General features: G+C 45.1%; 3 protein-coding genes across 13 annotated transcripts in view; all 3 read right to left on the bottom strand.

Moving 5' to 3' along the window:
• Nucleotides 1-5,484: 5,484 nt before the first annotated feature.
• On the bottom strand, nt 5,485-11,515 carry LOC131746195 (transmembrane protein-like). The gene is given in 4 exon segments (XM_067012003.1): nt 5,485-7,842; nt 7,845-8,494; nt 9,036-9,084; nt 9,796-11,515. Coding segments are annotated over 2 exon segments (780 nt in total). The 5' UTR covers nt 8,482-8,494; nt 9,036-9,084; nt 9,796-11,515; the 3' UTR covers nt 5,485-7,699.
• A 1,130-nt stretch (nt 11,516-12,645) lies between these two features.
• TMEM35B (transmembrane protein 35B) lies at nt 12,646-16,059 on the bottom strand. The gene is made up of 3 exons (XM_059047384.2): nt 15,921-16,059; nt 14,337-14,517; nt 12,646-13,355 (listed from the first exon to the last, which is right to left on the bottom strand). The coding sequence occupies exons 1-3, from the start codon at nt 16,026-16,028 to the stop codon at nt 13,258-13,260; spliced, it is 387 nt and encodes a 128-aa protein (XP_058903367.1). The 5' UTR covers nt 16,029-16,059; the 3' UTR covers nt 12,646-13,257.
• Nucleotides 16,060-17,462: 1,403 nt separating this feature from the next.
• Nucleotides 17,463-24,473, bottom strand: part of ZMYM6 (zinc finger MYM-type containing 6) — a 47,800-nt gene continuing 40,789 nt past the window's right edge. For all 11 annotated transcript variants that reach the window (XM_067011923.1, XM_067011881.1, XM_059046711.2 and 8 more), the window contains 2 exons: nt 22,227-22,371; nt 17,463-19,422 (listed from right to left, as the gene is read on the bottom strand). In XM_067011923.1, the coding sequence (XP_066868024.1) occupies nt 17,591-19,422; nt 22,227-22,371 (1,977 nt within the window). In that variant the 3' untranslated portion in view covers nt 17,463-17,590. The remainder of the gene's footprint in view (nt 19,423-22,226; nt 22,372-24,473) is intronic.

Genomic DNA, 24,473 nt, shown 5'->3' with positions numbered 1-24,473 from the left:
TTTTACTTTTATATATAGTTTTTTTGACTGGGTGAAATTATATGTGTGAATTCTGCTTATTAACTGTTATTCTGTTAATAAAAGAATCCCAAGTTTTGCCAATATTACCTTCTCTCTATTGTTCTCAAATCAATCACTTGATTCCTTTTTGGGAATTTCAATTCTCCATTGAAAATGTCTATTTTTAATTCATTTTGTACATAATTTCCTCTATTTTCTTTAATCATTTTAATTAATTATAATTATTTAAAGTCTTTGTCTTGGGGACTTCCCTGGTGGCACAGTGGTTAAGAATCTACCTGCCAGTGCAGGGGACACAGGTTCAATCCTTGGTCCGGGAAGATCCTACATGCTGCAGAGCAATTAAGCCCAGGGCACCACAACTACTGAGTCTGCACTCTAGAGCCCACGAGCCACAACTACTGAGCCCATGTGCCACAAGTATTGAAGCCCACGCACCTAGAGCCCATGCTCTTCTACAAGGGAATCCACCGCAATGAGAAGCTCGTGCACTGCAACAAAGAGGAGCCCCCACTCGCTGCATCTACATAAAGCCCGCATGCAGCAACAAAGACCCAATGCAGCCAAAAATAAATTAATTAATTAAAAATAAATAAAGTCCTTGTCTTATACTCCAACATCTGGATCATTTATTGATCAGGTTTTATTGTCTGTTTATTCTCTTGATGATCAGTCTCATTTTCCTACCTCTTTGCAGGTCTAGTGCTTTTTATTGTGTGCCAGACATTGTTAAAGACATGTAGAAGATCTGTATGATATCTCCTATCACAGAAAGTTCCATCTTTCCTCTGTTAGGCAGATAGGATAAGGGACTGGTCACCTCAATCCAGTTACAAGTTAACTATGACAGAGCTGGGTGACAGTTTCAGTATGATTCAGTCCACCTCCGACTCATTCTTGCTTTCAGGTTGGGCTTTCCTGGACTTTTGACTATGGGTCTAATGGCTCTCTGTCTCCCCAATCCTGAAAGACTCACTGGAGATTCGGTTCTGCCCTTTAGAGGCTCTGCACCTGGCACTTTAGCTTTTTTTCCTACCTCCTCTTTACCCTCACAGCTTCAAAGTCTAGAAATTTTCTTGAGGGGAATATCAGCTATGTTTTTGCATCAGGCCTCATTCCTCTAATTGGACTTTGTGTCCTAAGCATCTCAAGATTATGAGAGATTTCACTTGGCCTTTTGGAAGCCCTAAGCTTAGCTTCCCAGCCTTTCACACTCAGACTCAGAACTCAGAAAATGTCCTATGGTTACAAACAGATGTGTTTTAGAGTCCCCAGTTTTTCACAACAGCCCCACTTAACTGCCAAAAGACATGTGGTTCCTTTTTCTACCAATATAAGGTCTCTGCATGGGTCAAGCTCAATACTCAACTCATGCACAGAATGAGCAAATGTTCCCAGGGAAGAAAACATCCAGTGACTATCAACTCAACTTAGAAGGGATACTCCCCGCCTGAATTCCAATTCTTCTAGTCATTGTTGCTTCCACAGCTCTTCAGTATCTTTAAAATATGGTATTTGTAATTTCTTTGGCTTTTTCCAGTTATCGCAACCAGAGTACAGTATGTATTAGGGTGCTATACCCTATGCAAATCAGAATTCCAAAATACAAGTCTGATTTGAATGAAGAACAAAAAAACAGCTTTCAATTTTGAACATCGATTTAAAAGATTGCCAAGGATAAATCTATGGTCATGGTGCTAATGTGATTAACAAAGATAGGTATACAAGGCATAAGTTGGGCCAAAAATCCAGAAATATTCTTTGGCCATATATTGTACATAGTTTGGATTTACTAAAAGACATAGTTTCAATTGTGCTGATAGCAATGACATTTTTTGGAGTAATTCAAAGATTATACGCAATATTTTCTGGACATGCCCAAAGATAGAATATATTGATGAAACACATCAAATATGACCTCAGAATGACTCTAACACATGGTGGAAATCTCGACTAAATGCCATTAAATCAATTACATTTAATTTACTTAAGATATGATATGTATCAGAAAAGTTAAATGAAACAAATAAGATTCTCCAATAAAAAACAAACCATGTTCATTGGTGGAAAAATATATTAATTTTAAATAGATATTACCAAGTTACTTGATTTGTACTATTGCTTCATACTGAAAATGTTAGTAAAAGTTTATAGAAACATAAGAGTTAACTATTTCACTTTTATTTATTTATTTATTGGCTGCGTCGGCTCTTTGTTGCTGCGCACAGGCTTTCTCTAGTTGTGGTGAGCAGGGGCTACTCTTTGTTGCAGCGCCCAGGCTTCTCATTGCCGTGGCTTCCCTTGTCGCAGAGCATGTGCTCTAAGCACGCAGGCTTCAGGAGTTGCCGCAAGCGGGCTTCAGCACGAGGGCTCTGTAGCTGTGGCTCAAAGGCTCTAGAGCACAGACTCAGTAGCTGTGGCACACGGACTTAGTTGCTCTGCGGCATGTGGGATCTTCCCGGACCAGGGCTTGAACCCGTGTCCCCTGCATAGGCAGGCGGATTCTTAACCACTGTGCCACCAGGGAAGCCCCTGGACTGTTATTTTAAAATAACAGAAAATGACAACTCATTGCTAAATTTGTTCAGATCTCTCTTCAATCAAGATTATACCTCAATCTATAGTACCCAAAGAGTAGTCTGTATAAAAATTAGTTTTGAGATTTTATGTCTGTGAATCTTACTCACTGTCAGACAAACATTTTCCTTTCATTGTTCTAACTGCCTCATATTTTATTGAAATCTCACTTTGGTTGTATATTTCACGTGCAGTGTTTCTCAATTTCAAAAAAACATTTTCTGATATGCATAGATATATGTTTTAGTTTTAAAAGTGAAATGGGGGCTTCCGTGGTGGCGCAGTGGCTGAGAGTCCGCCGGCCGATGCAGGGGACACGGGTTCGTGCCCCGGTCCGGGAAGTTCCCACGTGCCGCAGAGCGGCTGGGCCCATGAGCCATGGTCGCTGAGCCTGCGCGTCCTGAGCCTGTGCTCCACAACGGGAGAGGCCACAGCAGTGAGAGGCCCACGTACCGCAACGAAGAGCAGCCCCTGCTCGCCGCAACTAGCGAAAGCCCACGTGCAGCAACGAAGACCCAACCCAGCCATAAATAAATAAAATTTATTTTAAAAATAAATAAAATAACAGTAAATTATTGAAATTTTTGAAAAAAGAACTTAAGAATTTCTGTATGAGTATAGAAATGGCTTGAAGAAATGGTAAAAAATATTTATATTATGAATAATGGTGATTTATATGATGAAATTAAAATAATTAATATTTTCTGTAATAATAATTTATCGTACACCACCCAAATACAATGTTTGAACATAATATGTAAAATTAAATTCTCTCATCTTTGATAATTTGCTGACTTTGTCTTGAAAACCACACTTTAAACGTATTTTTCTATTCTGTCATTATGAAGGTATATTTTTCAAGGAAGATGGATGGAATGCATTTCATTTAACAATGTGTTTGCTTAATTTATAACTTGTAAATATTTAGACATATAGTATCTGGGCCTCCTTCTGCACGCTCGCCCAGAACCCCACCAATGCTAGGGGCCAGCGTGAGCCCAGCACCCCAACCACAAGTACATTTCAGAGCTAGACTGGTGCTCACAGAGAATTAGGGGCAAAGAAGTATGATTTAACGATAGCATTAGGGCCAGATGGTGGGCATGTGCTGTATCAGCAGAGGGAAAGAGCGGGCCTGGGAGAGCCCTGGAGTGATTGGTCTGGGGAGGAGGTCCCAGTCCCTGAAGCTGGAATGTAGTCCATGGAGCTGGTTTCAGGGCCAGTGAAGGTATCTGCAAAACCCAGAGGGAAAACACTATCCTCCTTCTAAGGCTAGAGGAGACGGAAATAGATGTCAAGGCAAAGAATCAGCTGCAGAGAGAGCGCCTGGGGCCAGGGCCTGAATACAATAGAGAAATCAAACTGAGCTCTGACAGGCTTCCTGCAGGGGCTGAGGGAACAGGCGGGGCCTGGTCTGGAGGGGTGGGTTCAGGAAGAGCAAGCAGGGTCACTGAGGAAGCATGGCTGGCTGACGGACACTAGGCAGGCATGTGCAGAGCCGAGGACCTGGACCAGCCCTAGCCAAAGGCAGGAACGGGGTTGGGCTGGGTTCAGAGACCTGGACAGTAATTGAGCTGAAGGAGAGAGCCGGGTCCAGTAGGAAGGGAAGCGTTCTTCCTTCTGTGTCAGGAGCATCTTCTCTGCACCACGTTTGGACCCCACAGCTACAGGGTGTGGCCTGGGTGGGTAGGGGCGGGAATTGGGCGTTCCTGGCCCTGCAAGAGGTAGTGGGGTCTAGGGCATACTGAAAACATACCTTAGACTCCTCCAGTTGCTGGGAACAGTTGGCAGATGAGTTTTTCCTGGATCCTGGAGAAAGAGGGTGTCCAGCATCTAATCAAGGACCAACCTGGCCTCCCTCTTCTCCATCCTGGACTGAGGGAGGTCTTGGGTCAAATTCTTGAAAGTTTAGAATAAGGCAAAAAGAATCCAAAAGGATTGACAGTACAAAGCCGTCTGTTCTCTCTCATCTCTCAGGCTCTTTGCCTCTGGGTCCTCACCCCAGGTTCCTACTCTCCTGAATTGCCAGGGAGAGGGGAGGGTGACTCCCATACGCACTAACTCCAAACAGAGGCCTTCCTTCCACTGTGTCTGAGCTACCACAGGCAATCAACTCTCAAGTTCTTTTTCCTCAGGTCAGACACAGAAGACTAAGTTAGACATTTCCCAGAGGAAACTACTAAGGGAAAAGTCACATCAAAAGCAAGATAGTACAAGACCACGGGGATGGATGATGCCACAAGGAATCATTTTTTTATTTGAACAGAATCAAATTTGGCCTCAGGAGATTCAGCTGGCTCTAGTGTGGACACGAGATCATTTCTCAGAGACCCAGCTTTGCACAGTCCCTGGGGCCAAGCAATTCATTCCACCAGAGCAAGTGAATTCATGGCGTGGGCCCAGGCTGCCTCCTGGCCTTGGCCGGAGATGATGGTCAGTGTTGCATGGAATGAGCCAACCTAATTCCCAGGGAAGGAGAGATGACAATTACTGTGGACCTATCAATGTGTATTTGGGCTTTCGTTTAATTCCTCTAGCAAGACAGGCTAATGTTTGGCTGGTATGAGGTCTCAGGTGATACCCTTTCCCTTCCCACTTCTGCCCACCCACCCCCCGGCAGGTTTCAGATATGGAGGAGACTGAGAAGTCTTCTAGGAAAAAGAAACAAATTAATCATGCTCACAGTTAAAATGCAGACAGGAGTCCAGATTCAAGAAGGAGGCAGGTGACAATATCCAGTCCTAGTGAGGGTGTGATAAAACAGGGACTGTTAGGAGCTGTTGATGGGTGTGTAATTGGTGCTGCATTTTTGGAGGCAATTTGGTGATTTAATTAAACCATTTAAGTGCACACACATACTCCTTGACGCAGCAATTTCACTGCCAGGAATTTATTCTACAGATTTACAAGTATGCAAAGATTTGTGGACAGGGACACTCATTGCATCATTATTTATCACAGTAAAACAAATGCCCAAGGGGTGGGATAGGGAGGGTGGTAGGGAGATGCAAAGAGGGAGGAGAAATGGGAATATATGTATATGTATAGCTGATTCACTTTGTTATACAGCAGAAACTAATACACCATTGTAAAGCAATTACACTCCAATAAAGATGTTAAAAGAAATGCCCGTCAACAGTGGGACCAATTGAGTAAAATCAATACTCTGCATCTATTAAAAAGAATGAGGTAGATCTATACGTGCTGATATAAAAAGATGTACAAGATACATTAAATGAGGAAAAGGGCAGAAGAGCCTTGCAACACTATCCCATTTGTGGATTCTTGAAGGAAATTGACTATACCTATATCTGTCCTGTAATAGAAAATCTCTGGAAAGATATACACAACAAGAAACTGTGAATGGTGGTTACCACTGGGGGAAGCTTTATTTTTTATTTTGCATTTTTCTCTACTGCTTTGAATTTCTTTTCATGAACATGTATATTTTTTAAATGTAAAAGAAAACATTTAAAGAAGGAATAAGGGACCAATGAAAGGTAATGTATCAAAAATTAAAGAAGAAATTTCTCAAATTTACCATTAGAAGGCAAATTCAGCAATATGACCTGAGGTCAGTAAGACATGGTAGCTGACTGGTGAACCCTTCCTGACCCATCTGACTTGGCAACATGAACATGGTGCCCTCACTCATTAAGCTAAAGTCCTTGAGACCCAAGCAGTCTTGCTATGGGGCCCCCAATAACATGGCCGAGGAGAGGGAGTGGTTCCATTTCCCCACTTGAAGCCAACTGCTAAGTCATCAAGGCACGAGGAGGGAAAGCACTGGTGGCCAGAACCATTGCCAGGGATTTGCACCCAGTGACAGAGTCCCGGCTCAGCTGAAGCAGAAGGCAGCGAGTCTGGCCTATCCCTGTCCCAGCTAATGGCAGGATGGATCTCCAGCTTGGTTATCACCAAGTCTTGGCACAGGACTCTTGGGACAGTGGAGGTGACGGCAGAGTCACAGGTAACCAGCAACAGCTGAAGAAAGCAATCATCAGGACTGATCCAAGAATGCCTCTGGTAATACAAGCTTGGAGAATCCCAGAAACACCTGAGGAAAATCTACCAGAGACTAGAATGTCTGAGTGAGTCCTTGAGCATTTTAAGCTAATGATATTCAGGTTTCAAGCATTCATCTGACATACTGAGGTCTTACTATGTGCAAGGCACAGTAGCAAGCAGTAAATAAGACAAACATGGAATTTATTAAGTTGAATTGGATGAAAATAAAACTGCCACTATTCAACCCTTTTGGGTCTACAAAAATGGCACTTTCTTATGGATCAACATAAATACAGAGAGAAAGAACAGCAGAAAAAAAAAAAAGAACCAGTTAATTGCTTGATTGCAATTGTGGAAAGAGCTATAAAGGAGCAACCAGATCTAACCCAGTCTAGGGAATGGTGTATGTGGTGCTGATCAAGAAAGGTTTCCCTACCACTACGTTTGAGGAAGTGAGAATGAAAAGGAATTAACTTAGCAAAGGAGACAGAGGGACATCATTCCTGGCAGTCAGTTGCAAAGGCTTTGAAAAGGAGGAAACTGGTCTGTTCCAGGGACTGATAAGGTGACTCAAGCCACGAAGACGGGTAGATGTGGGAGAGGAGAAGACGGAAAATGAGGATGACAGGATGCTGAGAAGCAGGAGCCAGTCAGCTCTTGTAGGCCCTTTTTAGGACTTTGGGATTTATGCCTAGAGATTTTGAAAGCAATGGCATATTATCTGTATCCAAACACTGGCAAAGTCTAGGAAACATTCGGGTTACAAAGAATGTTCTTTCCTTTTTGACAGAGCCCGGAGGTCTACAACTACAGGCGGCTAGTATGTGGCTGCGTCAGGATTGGAGTCTGGACCTTGCAAAGAGACTTCACCACCCAGGACGCCCCTGGGAGGGTGGCAGGGGTGAAGCAGGCAGCAGGCCAGGGGGCTCTCTAGGAGGAGGCCGCGGAGGCCGAGTGCACCCCGGACCTCCCCACCCCCGGGAGGCAGCTCAGCGCCCAGCAGTCCTGGCAGAAGCTGCGCACAGAGAAGCAGTAGATGAGCGGGTCCAGGCAGCTGTTGAGAGTCAGCAGCGCCTGGCTGAGGGTGTGCACGTCAAGCGTGGAGGTGGCCCGGCACCCTCCGTCGTCGCGGCCCACGGTGCCCTCCTGCCCGGCCACTCAGGGTGCCAGCAGCAGGTGGAAGGGCACCAGGCAGAGGGCAAAGACCAACAGGTGCGCGAGCACCATGGTCCTGGCCGGTTTGGACCAGCTGGGGCCAGGGCCGGGCCCGGGCCCGAGGGCACCGCGAGCGCCCGCGTCAAGCTCACGTAGGCCGCGAGCACCAGCAGGAAGGCGGTGGGGAAGAAGGCCACGGTGGCATAGGCCAGGCCCGCGCTAGCCCAGCCGCGCTCTAGGCAGCGAGCGGCGCCGCCCCGCCTGGGGCGCTGCACATGCGGGGCAGCCAGCGAGGGTGCGGCGCAGGCCAGGCCGGCCAGCCGGGCGGCGGCGCACGTGGCGCAGGCAGAGCCCCAGCGGCGCAGGGCCAGGCGGGCGCACCGAGCCGCAGCGGCACACGCTGGTGAGCGCCGCGAAGGTGGACACGCAGTAGGTGGCCCCGGCCGCGCGGCAGGCAGCCTCCGGGAAGGGCCAGTGGGTCGGGCCCAGGTAGTAGGTGAGCCACACGTCGGCCAGGGCCAGCTTGAGCAGGTGGAGATGCAGGGCCTGGCCCAGACGCCTGCCGCGGTGGACGAACACTGCCAGGGTCGCCACGTTGGCTGGCAGCCCCAGGCCCGGCGCCAAAGCGTAGGCTGAGGGCGCCACGATGAAGCCAGCAGGGTCGTCCCAGGGGCTGCGGCCGCCAGCACCAACACCCAGGTCCCCAGCGCTGCTGTTCATCTCGGACCTTGGACTAGCGAGAGGAAGAGAGGTCACCATGGAGGTTAGCCACACAAGAGCCCTCTATCCCGCCTTCCCACACCCGACCCCCGTCCTCTTTTCCTCAGTCGGTGGTGGTGGGAAGCTCAGCAAGGGGTGAGACCTGAGCTCAGCCAGCACCAGCTGGGGATGGAGAGGAGGCGATGGGCTCCGGAGTTATCTGAAGTAGAATGGGCTTGGTGACAAGATGTGGGAAATGAGGAAGAGACAGGAATCCCAGGTAGTTTGGAAATTTCTAACCTTGGTGACTGGGAGGGTGAAGGTGCCCCTCACAGATGGTATACGGTTCTGATTTGTGGGGCCCAGGTATGTGCATTAAGCCCAAGCAAGGCTGAGCCAACAGGGAGTTATGGAGAAACCAGGCTGGAATATAGGGTCCTTCCCAGAAAAAGCCCAAGCCTCCCTGCTCCAGTGCCATCCAGATCGGTAGGGGGGAGAGTGAGGGGTGGATGGAGTTATGGTCTTAGGATGCAGTGACCCAGAGGCAGGCCCATGCACGGTGACCTTGGACTTACCTTGGTGAAGGTCCTCTCCTGGGGCTTGCCTGGAGCACCCTGGGCAGAGCTGAAAAGGTTTCACATCTCACAGGCCTTCCAGTCTTGTTTCCTCCCCCCTTGCCTTTTGACCACAAAGAAGTCCTGGGTCTGATTTAACACTTTGGACAGCAAAAAGCAAAAAAGAGCACAGGCCCGGGAATCAGGCAGATCCTAGATACACACATTTATCTGCCATATGACCTCGGGCAGATTACTCAGCTTCACTGAGCCTGTCTTCTCTGCTGTAAAATGGAGATTAAAATACCTACCTCACAATGTTGTTGGGGGGATTATGAGAAAACATAAGTAAAACTCTGATGGCTGGCGGACACTGGGCAGATACGCTCCCTTCCCCTCTAGGCAGCACACAGATAAATGTGTACGCTTACGCAGGCACACACACAGCGTTAGAGACACGGACACCCCAGTCAAACACAACAGCAAAAACACATCTGGGCATATTCCCCTTCTCCCCAAGGGGGGGTAACTGCACAAGCCCATGTCCTGTTTCTATGTGTGCCACACAGTCGCATTCCTAGGCTGCTCCAAAACGTGGTTCCTCCAATACCAAAATTTGTACTTCGACGTTTGACTCTCTCAGGCTCCAATCCTTTCTGGGACCCTGAGGAGTGTATGCCCTTCTGCCCCCCGCTCTCAGCTCTGTCCACCATGGCTCTGGCCCCTAACTATCCCACCCTGAACCTCTCCTTGCCTTCCCACCAGATCACTCCTCTCTTACCTCTTGCTGCTCTGGCTGCTGCAGATCTCTCTGGGTTCCTGGGGGCCTGGGTTTAAGGAGCTGAGACAGATCAGAATCCACTACCACCCACATATCCTAGGCCCTCCCATCGACTAATCCCAGGACACGACATGAAGAATGGGCTCAACAGCTGGAAGGGCTGCAGTCCACCTGTGGCAGCTGTGAGCAGGGTTTGTGGGGTGCAGCCAGGTCCCCAAGGGAAGGGAATGTCATTGCAAGGCAAGGGGGCACAGGGAGGGAGATAGCAAAGTATAAGGAAGGCCTCGCAGCTGAATGTCATTGTGCCGACCTGACCAAGGCTTAGGCTGTGGTTTGGGGGGCCCGTTTCCTAAGGTCTGGCTTCTCCTTGGGGTGAGGCAGCACAGCTAAAGCTGAAGATACTCCTGCTGCTGTCAGTCCCAACTGCTCCTCCACACCAGCTGGCCAACCTACTCTTCCAGCACCCTGCCTTTCCTGCAGCTGCTGGGTGGGCCCTACAGCCAAGCTTGAAGGGCCCTGTAGCTGCTAAATCAGCTTACAGGCCAAGCCTTGGTAAATAGGAGCCTTCAATCTAATGCCAGCTGTGTGAGCTTTTACTCAAAGTCCTGGTTGGAGACAAGCTGGCTGTGGAATCCTGGAAGGGGTGGAGATGGCCAGGGTCCCAGGGTTTCCAGGCTCTACTTTCAAGGGCTTCAAACTTTTCCTGCAGAAGGGCAATTCTGGGAAGCAATGGAGATTTAATTGCATTGGACCCATCATCCCATCAACCTTCAAGTTGAAGAGCAGGGGTGCCACAACTGCCCACTTCCGACTTTGGCAGCTAGTGCAGTGCAAAGTGTGGGTTCTGGAGTCAACCAGGTCTTAATTCTAGTCTCAGGTCTGACACATAGGCACTTAAGCTTTCTGAATCCATTTTCTCATCTGTAGAACTGCTATTTAATAACAAACCCTATTTAATAATAGCATTTACTGAGCACTTATTATGCACCAGGCACTATTGTAAGCACTTTAACTCACTAAATCTTCACAGCAACTCTATGAAAATATTTGCCATTATTAACCATATTTGCAAATAAGTGGCACTATCTACTCTCTCCCTTCTTCTTTGCTGACCACTTGACCAGTGTGGGTAAATCTTAACTAGTCTAAGTCCAACTTGGAAATTCCATTCTCCTTGCCAATGACTGGTCTAAGAATGGAAATGTGACATAATTCTGTAGAGTGGGATGCAAGGGGATACCTAGGGGTCTTCTAAGAGAGCTTTCCTCTTTCTTTTCACCTTTGGATACTATGTACAAATGTGTTGTCTGGAGCTGCTTCAGCTATTTTATAACCCAGAGGGCAGAAGTCAATAAATTGAAAGCAGCACAACTACTGAGCCTGTGCTCTAGAGCCCGCGAGCCACAACTACTGAAGCCCACGCACCTAGAGCCCGTGCTCCGCAACAAGAGAAGCCACCACAATAAGAAGTCCGTGCACCGCAACAAGAGTAGCCCCCACTCGCTTCAACTAGAGAAAGCCCGCGCACAGCAACAAAGACCTAATGCAGAGAAAAATAAATAAATTTATTTTTTTTAAAAAAAGAAACTGAAGCTATGTTATCTCTGGACCTCTTATGTGACAGAAAGTTTACTTATTGTTTTGACACACTGTACATGTAGTATACATATACTACTACATATATATGTATTAATAAACATATATATGTATACACACACACACACACTTAACTATAGAGAGACTTCATCACTGCTTTCAGACACAAGAAGACCTAACTCAGAGTGTCAGCGTACTTGAGGTTCCCAGCTCGTCAGTGTCAGAGCAGAAATTACCCTTCTATAGTGAAGATGAAATGGAGTAATATACATAGACTTTCACTCCTGTGGGCTCCCAAAAGCCATTCCCTAATCCCCAAAGCAATTTGTAGGCTGGTGGCTAGAGTATTTGCATAAATAAATGATTTCTTTTTCTTCACTATTTTCCCTTATGGAGGTACATCACTTCCCAAAAGACCCCCAACTGAGGTGAAGATGGTTGGTGATGTGATAGTAGGTACCCTAACATGGTCACTTGCCCTTGAGAATTGTCTCTCACACACACCCTTCTGACTCCCTAGGACCTCTGGGATTCATCACAGGTTCTGGCACTGCTTTAACATGCAGTATGCCTTAGAGTTGGCTGTCCCCTGCCTCCATCTAGGTGTCCAAGGAGCACTGCCCTGGCAGTTTCAGGTCCTGTAAAATGATGACTTAATGCCCATCTTTGTTAGCTTTACAACTCGAAAGTGCACGAGAAGAACAGGAATAGGAGGGACGTCCCTGGTGGCGCAGTGGTTGAGAATCTGCCAGCCAATGCAGCGGACATGGGTTCAATCCCTGGTCCAGGAAGATCCCACATGCTGCGGAGCAACTAAGCCCATGAGACACAACTACGGAGCCCCCATGCCACAACTACTGAAGCCCACGCGCCCTAGAGCCCGCACACTCTAGGGCCCACATGCCGCAACTACTGACCCCGCGCGTTTAGAGCCCGTGCTCCTCAACAAGAAGCCACTGCAATGAGAAACCCGTGCACTGCAACAAAGAGTAGCTTCCGCTCACCACAACTAGAGAAAGCCCGCACCCGCGCACAGCAACAAAGACCCGACACAGCCAAAAACAAATAAAATTTAAAAGAAAAAAAAGAATGGGGAGTACCTCATGTGGCTCAGCAGGCAGAAGCAGGTATACTCAATACTCTGCCATACTCGATGTGTAAATTCTAAGCATATAATAAAAACCTTAAAAACATGCATGCCTTTTGAATCAGCACCCTCACTTCTAGGGAAGGAAAATAAATATGCAGAGATGATTAACTGTGAGGTTTACAATAGTTAAAAAACTGGGAATAATCCAAATGTTTCTCATTGGGGGCTTGTACAGATACATTACAGTACATCCTTACAATGGAATACTACGTACCCATTAACATCAATGAGGTAAAACAGACAGAGAATGGTATTACAGTGTATTAGGTTTAAAAAGCAGGTAATAAAGTAGTATATATGGTCTCATTTTCATTTAAAAAAATCTGTATAAAGGCACAGAAAAAAACTGGGAGGTACAGTTATACAAAGGAATTGAATGTAGTTATTTGGGGGCATTAAAAGTTTGGGTGATTTAAATTTATTTTCTATTTTCACATGACATGAGGAATGCTAGAATGTGTAACGTGTACCCCTCAAAAAAGAGCAGTAAATGTCCAAGAGAGAAAAACAGGGCCAGGTAGACCAGATGTCTACTTCAACACTGGCCAACCTTGGGTGTACTAGTAACAAGGTGACACTCTGTGTTCCACCATGTTCCTGCTTTGGCAGTGACATGGCATGAAGAGACAAGACAGACTCTACTCCCAGGATTCCTTGAATGCACTTGGAGACTTCTTCCTAGGGTATCTGAACATCTTTTTAGTTTGGACTAAGAGCTAGCAGATATCCAGCAGCAGCAGGAGCCCCAGGCAGATGATGGCGGGGATGCAGGTGTTCAGTGACTCTTTGAGAGACACCAAAGTGAAGATAGCCCCTGGAATGGAAAATGAGGTCTCTGAGGCTCCCTGGGAATGCTCAGGAGATCCAGGAGCTTGGGGCCCTCCAGCCAAGGCTGACCCACTCCACCTTAAGCCCTCTCTTGAACACTGCCCCCCCACCAACACACACACCCTAAACTAGCTGCACTCATCTCTCTGACCTCCCAGAGAGAGCAGAACCAGAAATCAGGAGTTTCTTGAACTAACATAGACCCTCTCAGATGGCAAGAAACAGGAACAATCCAACCAAACAGGGCAAGGTGAGTAGGTGGGCATTTTGGAACAGATTCTCCCTGATCCTTCTCCTTTCTCAATCCTAGTGGAGGGAAGAAGGCCCAGGGATTGGTGGTGGAGGTAGTGGGAAAGATCTGAAACTGAAGGAAGCTGTGGAAATGGAAAGAAAGCCTGGAAGAAGGGTGGTAGTGGCAGCAGCAATGGTGACACAAGGCCAGGAGATACAGAAGAGCCTGAAAATGTCTGGCCTTTGAAGCAGCAGCTGTCTTTGTACATCAGCAGTTCCTGTGGGCAGAGCCACTAAGAGGGGGTCCTCTAGGAATGCCTGCCACAGGGAAATCCTCTGCCTTTCTGGTCAGGGGGCCCGGGTTCCTTGCTCTCTGTTTCCACCTGCCAGACACATGAGTCCAGTGGCGGCTGCTACTCCATCCCCTCATCTTAGGGTACGGGTGATGAGAAAGGGGTGGGGGCTTTTAGGTTACAATATATCTTTATAATGGAAATACCATGCAGCCAATAGAATTGATGACATAGAAGGTGTATCTGACATAGAAGAGTGTTATAGTATACTAAGTTTAAAAAGCACCTATCCTAGTCTGAAGATCATGGAAACTACAATAGAGCAGGAAATGCTTCTGGTTCCAGAGGAAAAGAGTGGCAAAAGTAACGAAAACAGCCAGATTTTTTGCTATCACCCTCGCCTAGAAGTCCCCATTTCACCAGCCCAGTTGCACCCCCCTTACCCATCATGAGCAGTGTCAAAAGCAAGTTGCTGATCTCTTGCAGCATCGGTGGGCCCAGGACCAGCAGCAAACCAGCTAGTAGTTCCAGCCAGCCCACAGCTACTTGGTAGCTCATGGGATCTGGCTGGTAGCCGAACACCTTCAGCGGAAACACCTCAGCGAACTGCACGAACAGGGCTTTCTAGGGGTGGCAGGGAATGCCTGTCAGCCATAGTCACCAAGGATCCACTGCCCAGATGCTCCACAGAGGCATTCTGTGCCAGTGCCCTCAACTCCCCCAGCAAAGGAGATACTACTCTAGGCCAGGTCCAGGGCTAAGGCCAGCCAACCTGGAAAGGAGAGGGCCTCCCTGGGGGGCTGAGCTTTGGAATCAGAAAACAGGCTTTACGCTCCAAGAAGGGTGGGATGGTGGGACAGAGATAGACTGATTTTCTCACCAGATTACAACCCAGCCCCAAATTCCGGGAGGAGGAAGCTACGCTTGGGCTTTCTCATCTAGTGCCAAGGCCTTGGGAACCCTGCTGCTTCTCTTTCTTTCTGTTTGGCCTGTTTTCTCTTCAGGCTACTATGCAGGGAATATTTGGTGAGGAGGAAGGGAATGGAAGGGGAGATTCTTGTTCATTAAGCAGATTCTACTCAAATACCATATGCTGGGACCTGGATCTCATTGCAGCAGATAGAAGGGGAGTTGAGGGGATCAAAGTGAGTGACTCAGCTCACTCGCTAAGTCAAGCTCTGTCCTGGGCCACGTGACAACTTCACCTGGACTTAGGTTGGCTTAGGTTGGCTACCTTTGCTGGCTCTCCCACCTCAGCTCTACCTCCCCTACTCAGTGCTCTAAGGAAGAAACTCTAAGCTGTCTGGTTCTGAGGATGTACTTCCCCAGACAACCCCCCACCCTAAGCCAGGCCTGGGAGAAGGAAGCTGGCAGAGATCTAGAAGCCTGGCTTATTTGAGGGACTGGGCAGACTGGGAGGCAGAAGGACATGACAGCTTTCCGGAGGGTTGGGAACCAGACAGGAAGTCAGTCGAAGGGCGACTTCTAGGCCTCCCTCTCAGGCTCTGGGAAGGGCTCTCTGGATTCTAAGTTAGGAGAGTGTCTAAAGTTTGGGTCCTGCTTCTTGACTAATTGTGTAACCTTTAGCAGATACACTTCACCTTCAGGGCAGGTTTCCTACCCTGACAAGCGGGGATTAATAAACCCCAGCCTTCTGAACGCCCCAAGAACTCAACCAAAGGAAGGAGGGCTGAAAGGGAGCTCGGTCCCTCTCCCTCCCCAAGGGTCAGAGCATTCCTCCTCGGCTCTAGATTTGCCTGGGGCCAAAAATGCCCAAATGGAAGGGAATGTGACCGTCCCCTTCCAGGGAAAATCAAGAGAACTCAGAGGAACTCCCCAGGCAGGGGCCCACGCCTAAGTACCTGTCCAGGCGCTCCCCCCAGCTCTAGCGCCGTCTGGCCCGAAGACAGGCGGGTCCGCGGGGCCCGGGCCGGCCGGGCACCTGGGTAACGGCCGGGGTCGCAGCCCCCGCCGCCGTGCGGCCAGTCCCCCGCCCAACCGCCCGCCGCCCAGCCCGCGCCGCTCACCATCTGCTCTGACACCGGAGCCGAGATCTGCTTCGAGAGCTTGGCCGCCCCCGTGAGCGCGAAGAAGCCGCCCAACAGGACTCGCAGAGCGGCGAGCGGGAGCGCCATGGCCGCGCAGGCCTCCGGGACGCGCCCGCCCCAGGGTAGGTCCCGCCGAAAACCCGCCCCCTGCCGCCCGTCCGTTTCCTCCCTCCCGGGGCGGCCGGAAGACCTGCGCCAGAGCTGCCGCTCCTCGCCCCCAAGGGGGGTTGCCGCCCTCTTTTGGGCCAGCACCGGCTGAGGGAGGAGACGGCGCTTGGGCAGGGCAGCCCCATCTCACAGATGGGGACACTGAGGACCACTTGCTCTTAACTAAACGGGCCCCTCCGAATTCAGGGAAAGTCTCCCAGCTAATATGGACAGAGTAGACTCAAACATGGGTGTATGGACATGACGTGCAGAAGAGCTCTGTTACGGTCAAAAGACGTTGCGCGGCGGGGGGTAGGGGGGTAGGCGAGGAGGGAGTCGCTCCTGCCCTTGCCACACTAGCTTGGCGATCTGAGCGCTCACCTAACCTCTGCGGGCCTCAGTTGCGTCTGCATCTGTAAATGGGGATAATGCTGTATCAGTTCTGAGCCTATAGCAGGCCTAGCCCAACGCCTGGCACATGTTAAGAACTCAGAATTATTTGTAAATTAGTAAATTTATGAAATTATTAAGAATAAATCAATAACTAGTAATTTTTAAATAAGTTGTTCTTTTCTATCATTGCCTGAAATATATTTTCCCTCTAATATCTCTCAGCTGAAATTAAAATGTGAAAGGTGTTTGAAAATTCAGATTCTTACAGCCATGGGTAGAGAGGCTTTCAATGAACAAAACCCTACAGGCCACTCCTGGCCCATCTGCTTTTACCTGGCAATCTATCTAGACCTGGATGAGAAAACTATGACAAATTCAGAAAGTGCTCTGGTTTTACTCCCTTTCCCTCCCTCAGCTAACAATGTTTGTTTACATTTTTTAATACAATTTTTTAAGGCAGCTTTCATGACACATGAAAATTATATGAAATTCATGTTTCAGTGTTCATAAATAAGTTCATAAACTGTGGTTTATTGAACCACACTTTGCGTATTGTCTACCACTTTTGTGCTGCAACAGCAGAATTGAATATAGCTCAATATAGAAAAAGGTTTGCCAAGCCCTGGTCTAGAGAGCCAGAGAGGCCCCTAACAGGGGTCTCAAACTCTCCTGCTGCTTCCATTTCCTGATAGCCGAGCTGCTTGGATCTTTGTTTTCTACCTACCCACAACCTGCTGGGTAGGTAGCGGCAGGCTGAAGACTGAAATGTCCTATGTGCTTCTAAAGACCAAGCCGTTTCAACATCCAGGTGTACTAGCTATTACATTATAAACTGGGCCTTTCATTACCTATATCTTTGTCACTAATCCAAATTATCTGATCAGTCAATAAAATAGCTAAGTTCTCTACCTTGGACTATTAAAATTATATATAATTATGTATAAATGCATAATTATTAAATTCCTCAATGAAAAGAGAAAAATTATTAAAACACTTATTTAATCACCGAGAACACACATCCACATTAGGAATTTATATTTTAGGATACTTATCTCATACAAAATTTAACACAAAATTATAGACTTTGATAATAAGCAATATGCACATTACTATTCTTTCTCTTTTACTAATTTTTCTATCCTCGGAATTAAAGATGTGACTGCAAGTCGTAGGGCCGGGCCAGAAACCAACAGATTTCTTTGTTTTGACTCAGTCAAAGCTGAAAATGTAGCATCACATAAATAAATAGTTGAAAAAGGCAATAAAAATTTCAGTGCCTTTTCATGGAGTTCTGGGTAACTTGCCTTTGCATTTATCCAAAACTGAGTTACAGACATTGATTTAAATACGGATTGTAATCCTAAATCTGACGATAACTGTGCTAGTTTTTCTTCTTCGAAGTCCGTGAGGTTACTATTTTGGTGATTCATAAAAGGATTAATTATCCACAAATTTCCTGAACACAAGTCTTCTTCTGGTGGGTAACAGTCATTGAGCATTTGAGAAAGTCCTTCCAGGTGCTCAAAAATAATGCTTGCAGTACTGCTCATATTTAAGCCTGATGAGTTTGAGAATTCAGAAAATGAAGGGAACATGTCATAATCATTCTCTTGCATGCGCTTCAACCACATTTTTAACTTTTTCTTAAGCATATCGATTTTATTATACAAATTGAAGAGAGTAGTCATAGATCCTTGGAGACTTAAATTTAGTTCATTTATAAGTGAAAAAATATCTGATAAGTAGGCCAGCTTTGCAACCCATTCCTCATCAAAAAAATACTTGGCCAAATCTGAATGGTTTTGATTTAAAAATATTTCAATTTCATGTCGTAATTCAAATAATCTTGTTAAAATTCTCCCTCTTGATATCCAACGTACTTCAGCATGAAGTGGTAAATTCACGTGCTCAGACCCCATCTCTTCACACAAAATCGTTAACATTCGTGAATTCAACGCATTGCTCTTTATAAAACTTAAAATTTGTGCTGACTGCAAAAGAATTTCATGTAAGCATGGAGACAACTTTTCTGCTGCTAAATGTTCACGGTGAATAAAACAATGTGTAAATGCCACTGTATTCATGGCAACTTCTTGAATTTTGGCCCTTAAACCAGAACACCTACCAGTCATGCTTGCAGCCCCATCTGTACAGAGACCAACACAATGCTTCCAGTTCAGAGATTTACTATCAATATATTTATTTATTAGTTCAAATATTTCAAAACCAGTCATTTGAGAAGGCATTTCAATGCAACATAATAATTCTTCTTTTATATCACTACAACCATAATCAATGAAACGAATATAGCACAAAAGAAGGGTGGTATTTGAGATTTCTAATGACTCATCTATCTGAAGGGCAAACCACTTTGACTCTCTGACTTTCTGAATCAGCTGATCTTCAATGTCTGCAGATAGTTCATCAATCCTGTGTCCAATTGTACTATTAGAAAGAGGAATGGTTTTCATTTTGTCTCCAGCACTGGAACCCAAAACTTCTGAACACATCTCTACTAAATATGGTTTAATTACTTCTTCAGCAATGGAAAATGGCTTTTTGCTGGCAGCAATTTGGAAAGCAATTAAATAAGAAGCTTTCACAAGTGACTTTTCAACTAGTAAACACTTTTTTAAAGCACTGTTTTGACATTCCATTTCAAGAGATTTTTGTTCAAAAAAATCTACTGGTTTGTTTTCTAATTCTGAATGCTTTGTCTTCAAATGATGAGAAAGATTTGCTGGCTTCATGTTTTCACTGGATAAAATTTCTCCACAGATGACACACTGTGGCCTTGGTGAACTTTCTTTTGATCCCGGACACATAATAAAACCAACTTTTAAATATTCCACATCATAAGTCTGGAAAAAACCTATTCTTTTTCTCTTTGCAGGTGGAGAATCAAGTTCCGCATCATTTTTCTCGTTAGGCATAGATAAATCTGAATGAAATATTTGAATCACTGTTATTTTCAAGAATAACCAATGTTCTTTATGTTTTTCCCCCATGTGTTTAAAATTTATATTTTGTTACTATTTATATTTGTCAAAAGTATATACTGGGCTTCCCTGGTGGTGCAGTGGTGGAGAGTCCGCCTGCCGATGCAGGGGACGTGGGTTCATGCCCCGGTCCAGGAAGATCCCTCATGCTGCGGAGCAGCTGGGCCCGTGAGCCATGGCCGCTGAGCCTGCGCGTCTGGAGCCTGTGCTCCGCAATGGGAGAGGCCACAGCAGTGAGAGGCTCGCGTACCACACACACACACAAAAAAAGTATATACTAATTAAGGTTTAAACACAAACCATAATACTTCCATGATGCCATTAAAAACGGAATTTCTTGGGACTTCCCTAGTGCTCCAGTGGGTAAGACTCCACACTCCCAAGGCAGGGGGCCAGAGTTCGATCCCTGGTCAGGGAACTAGATCCCGCATGCATGCTGCAACTAAGAGTCCACATGAGGCAACTAAGAAGGCTGCAGGCAACAACTAAGAGTCCGCCTGCCTCAACTAAGAAGCCCGCATACCACAACTATGAGCCCACATGCCACAACTAAAAGATCCCGCATACTGCCACTAAGACTAAGACCTGGTGCGGCCTAAATAAATAAATAAATAATTTTTTAAACCGAAAAAACTGAATTTCTCTTTGCCCAAAGCTTGGTCACTGACTGTAGTAAAACTGTAGGCAGTGGTATGTGTCCTAGCAGTGCCATGTACTCAGTAGATTAGTGGAATTAGGGCTGATGTCCACAGAATACACCAAGTTAAGAGTAAACTATTTTAGGGACTTCCCTGGTGGCTCAGTGGTTAAGAATCCGCCTGCCAATGCAGGGGACATGGGTTTAAGCCCCGGTCTGGGAGGATCCCACATGCTGCGGAGCAACTAAGCCCGTGTGCCACAACTACTGAGCCTGTGCTCTAGAGCCCCCCCAAGCCACAACTACTAAGCCTGCATGCCACAACTACTTAAGCCCACGCACCTAGCACCCGTGCTCTGCAACAAGAGAAGCCACCGCAATGAGAAGCCCACGCACCACAATGAAGAGTAGCCCGCACTCACCGCAACTAGAGAAAGCCTGTGTGCAGCAACAAAGACCCAATGCAGCCAAAAATTAATTAATTAATACCAAAAAAAAAAGAATATACTATTTTACTTTTTAAAAGATGGGGAAAAAAACTGAGAGGAGAAAAAAATTGGCAAAAAGTTAACATTTGGTGAATCTAGATGAAGGGTATATTCATTATGTATATTCATCTACGGGTGTTCACTGTGCTGTATTTTCAATCTTTCTGAATTTTGAACTTTTCAAAATTAAAGTTGAGGGGAAGGGGGTTAATTATTAGTTTTAATACCCAGTGTCAGTGAAGGTGTAGAGAAATGGATGCTCTCAAACATTGCTGATTGGAGCATAAATTCATATAATTTTCAGGAGGGCAATTTTGCAATACATATCAAAATCTAAGCCTTAAAATTCCATGAGAGCTTCTGAATCAGTAATTCCACTACTTAGGATTTATCCTAAGGACATAATTAGACAAGTGGAGAAAGATCCATTTACACAGCTTAACTCAATACTGTTTATAATATTAAAAAACTAGAAGCAATCTAATGTCAACCTTAGGAGGATGGATATACATTATATATATCCATACATTATATACATTGGAATCTATGCATCCATTAAGAAACTCAACATATATTTAAATTTATGTTGATGTGGAATGTTTTCGTGCAATGTCAAGTGAAAAAGTAGTTTACAACAGTATACAGAAAACATCCTAATACTTCATTGAGAAATTCAAAAATGTATAAGCACACACATACCCACATATATAGCTGTCCACAGATCCCTTACTACCTTCCACATGTGAATGTGTATTTAATATAAACTCATGTAAACATAGAGTGTATCATTTTAACAGGAATATAAAACAATCAAATTTACTGAGGAAGGAAAACAGAATTCTCCTTGACTCCTACCAAAAGAAAGGCATCCTACATAAAAACTCATGGTTAGCTGTTGACAGACTAAGCTTTTACTTTCATTTGTTGGCTGCGCCGCACAGCATGTGGGATCTCAGTTCCCCAACCAGGGAACGAACCCCTACCCCTGCACTAGAAGTGCGGAGTCTTAACCACTGGACCACCGGGGAAGTCCCCAGACTAAGCTTTTAAATATATTCTGTGAAGTAAAAGTATTAAAAACAAAAATCAAAAAATGTTTTGGGCAGAGTAGGCTATAAAAGTAACTGAAAACATAAGGGTGGTGGGATTAAAAGCAGTTAACATGGATTGGAGCAAGAGTGTACAATATTTTCAAGTATGAATTAAAATAATTTTCCTAATCGCCAACACCTCAGACATATAGTTATACTCTTAGTAAGTCAATTCAGTGTTTAAAAAAAGCACGAAGGTTAAATCACTAATACTTTTAACTAAATTCGTATCTTAGTAATTATTATAATAGCCTGTCTATACATTTGAAAAGCAGTGCACATGTACAGAAGATGCCTGTCCACTCTACACATAATGCTTTGCGTGCATAAGGATTCAATTTAGTAGTTATTAGTGTTAATGACAATAAATACAAAAGGAATAAATTAGATGTTCAAAGTGTGTGATCCAAGAATTGTTTTCACATTTAAGAAATTGTCAATGACTTTCTTTTCCTTTCTTAAAAAATCAAAAACAAGCACACAAAACAGAAAACAAACTTACTACATGTGGAAAGCACAACAACACATACCTGTCTGACATTCCTTGTGTTGTGTATGTGGTTTGCAAGAGGTGGCCTTGGTCTGTGTGACGGGTTTGCACAATAATGCTTTGTTCTTTAAAAGCTTCAAAGACTGGGAAGACAGAAGTTTCATGGCATCTGTCTGTGTACTTCCCTAGTTAAAAAAAATCCAGAAACCAGAGAGATTTTTTTTAGTACCTTCTCACTGACTACAATTGCTATCAGTTGAAAGGTGACATATATCAAGAGAAATATAATTCTCTAAAAGAGTGGTACAAGGAAGTTGCTTTGGAAAATATATACTAATTCCTAATTCTTCAATCAGTATCAGTACCATTTATTGATTTAAAAAAATACTCTGCCGATAATAAGTACAATCAAAACAAAGAAAACAATCTGCTGATTAGGACAATTGGTTATTCAGAAAACTTAGATCCAACTTCAGACCATATGCAAAAAAATATTCCACATCGATTAAAGACCTCAACACGAAAAAAATAAAACTTTAAAATCAATGGAGAATTTTCAAATAACCAGAACTCAGAGGAAGTATTCTTAAATAAAACACAAAAGAGTTAAAAATAAAGTAGAAAAAAAGGCTGATACAATTGACTGCCTTGAAATTTTAAACTTTTGCAAACAAAGGTCTTTAAGGTTGAAGGATAAACAACAGAGTGGGAGAATGTATTTAAAACATGTTCTTTAATTCAGTAAACATTTACTGAACGTTTACTACAAGCCAGGCACTGTCCTTAGACCTAGGCATACAGGATAAAACAAGACAAAGTCCTGCTCTTATGGGCCTTACCTTCTAGAGGGAGACACAGATCATAAACAAGAAAACAAATACATAATGTATAATTCCAGGTAGTGATAACAGCTATGAAAGAAATAAAGCAGGATAAGGGAATGGAGAGTGACAGCGTGGAGGAGAGGTAATTCTGGAGTAAACATTTGAGCAAAGACTTTATGAATATTCAAAACAGCATGCCATGCAATGCTTGAGGTCAGAGGATTCCAGGCAGAGGGACTGAGATGCAAAAGACCTGAAGTGGGAAAGAGTGTGACATGCTTTAGGAACATCAACAAGAGCAAGGCTGAAATAAAGTTAAGCCAGGGCTAAAATGATACGTTTGGAAAGGTCGGCAGAAGCCAACTTGTATAGGACCTCGAAGGTCTTAGTAAAAAAAACAACAAAAAATTAGGATTGTACTTTAAGTGTGATGGGAAACCACCAAACAGTACACAGTAGCCTCCCTCATCTGCAGTTTTGCTTTCCTTCGTTTTAGTTACCCATGGTCAACTGCAGTCTGAAAATATTAAATGGAAAACTCCAGAAATAAACAATTCATAAGTTTTAAATTGTACACCATTCTGAGTAGCACTATGGAATCTCTTGCTGTCCCATTCTGTCCTGGCCAGAAAGTGAACCATCCCTTTGTCCAGCATATCCTGCCCATTAGTCATTTAGTAGCCATCTTGGTTGTCAGCTTGACTGCCGTAGTATCACAGTGCTTCTAGTCAAGTAACCCTTATTTTATTTCATAACGGCCCCAAAGTGCAAGAGCAGTGATGCTGGCAATTCAGATATGCCGAAGAAAAGCCCTAAAGTGTGTCCTTCAAGTGCAAAGGGAAAAGCTTAACACTTCATCACAATGCCTACCTTTTTCACCTCACTTCATCACCTCATATCACCACGACAAAGGTGAATATAGTACAATAAGGTATTTTGAGACAGAGATCACATTCATATAACTTTTATTATAGTATACTATTATAATTGTTCTATTTTGTTATTGTTGTTAATCTCTTACTGTGCCTAATTTATAAATTAACCTTTATCATAGATATGTATGTATAGGAAAAACATAGTATATATAGGGCTCGGTACTGCCCATGGTTTCAGGCATCCACTGGGGGTCTTGGAACGTATCCCCCATGGATAAGGGAGGACTACTGTTATTTAAATTTGCTTTTTAAATAGGTGATAGATGCAGTAATTTTGAATGATGTAACAATTCAAAAGGTATAAAAGTGTATACATGGGGCTTCCCTGGTGGCGCAGTGGTTGAGAATCCGCCTGCCAATGCAGGGGACACGGGTTCGTGCCCCGGTCCGGGAAAATCCCACATACCGCGGAGCGGCTGGGCCCGTGAGCCATGACCACTGCGCGTCCGGAGCCTGTGTTCCGCAATGGGAGAGGCCACAGCAGTGAGAGGCCCGCGTACCACAAAAAAAAAAAAAAAAAAAAAAAAA

The sequence above is a fragment of the Kogia breviceps genome, chromosome 1, assembly GCF_026419965.1.
Source record: "Kogia breviceps isolate mKogBre1 chromosome 1, mKogBre1 haplotype 1, whole genome shotgun sequence".
NCBI lineage: Eukaryota > Metazoa > Chordata > Mammalia > Artiodactyla > Physeteridae > Kogia > Kogia breviceps.
The sequence above is the reverse complement of the archived record's forward strand: the minus strand, read 5'-3'. Positions and strand labels throughout refer to the sequence as shown.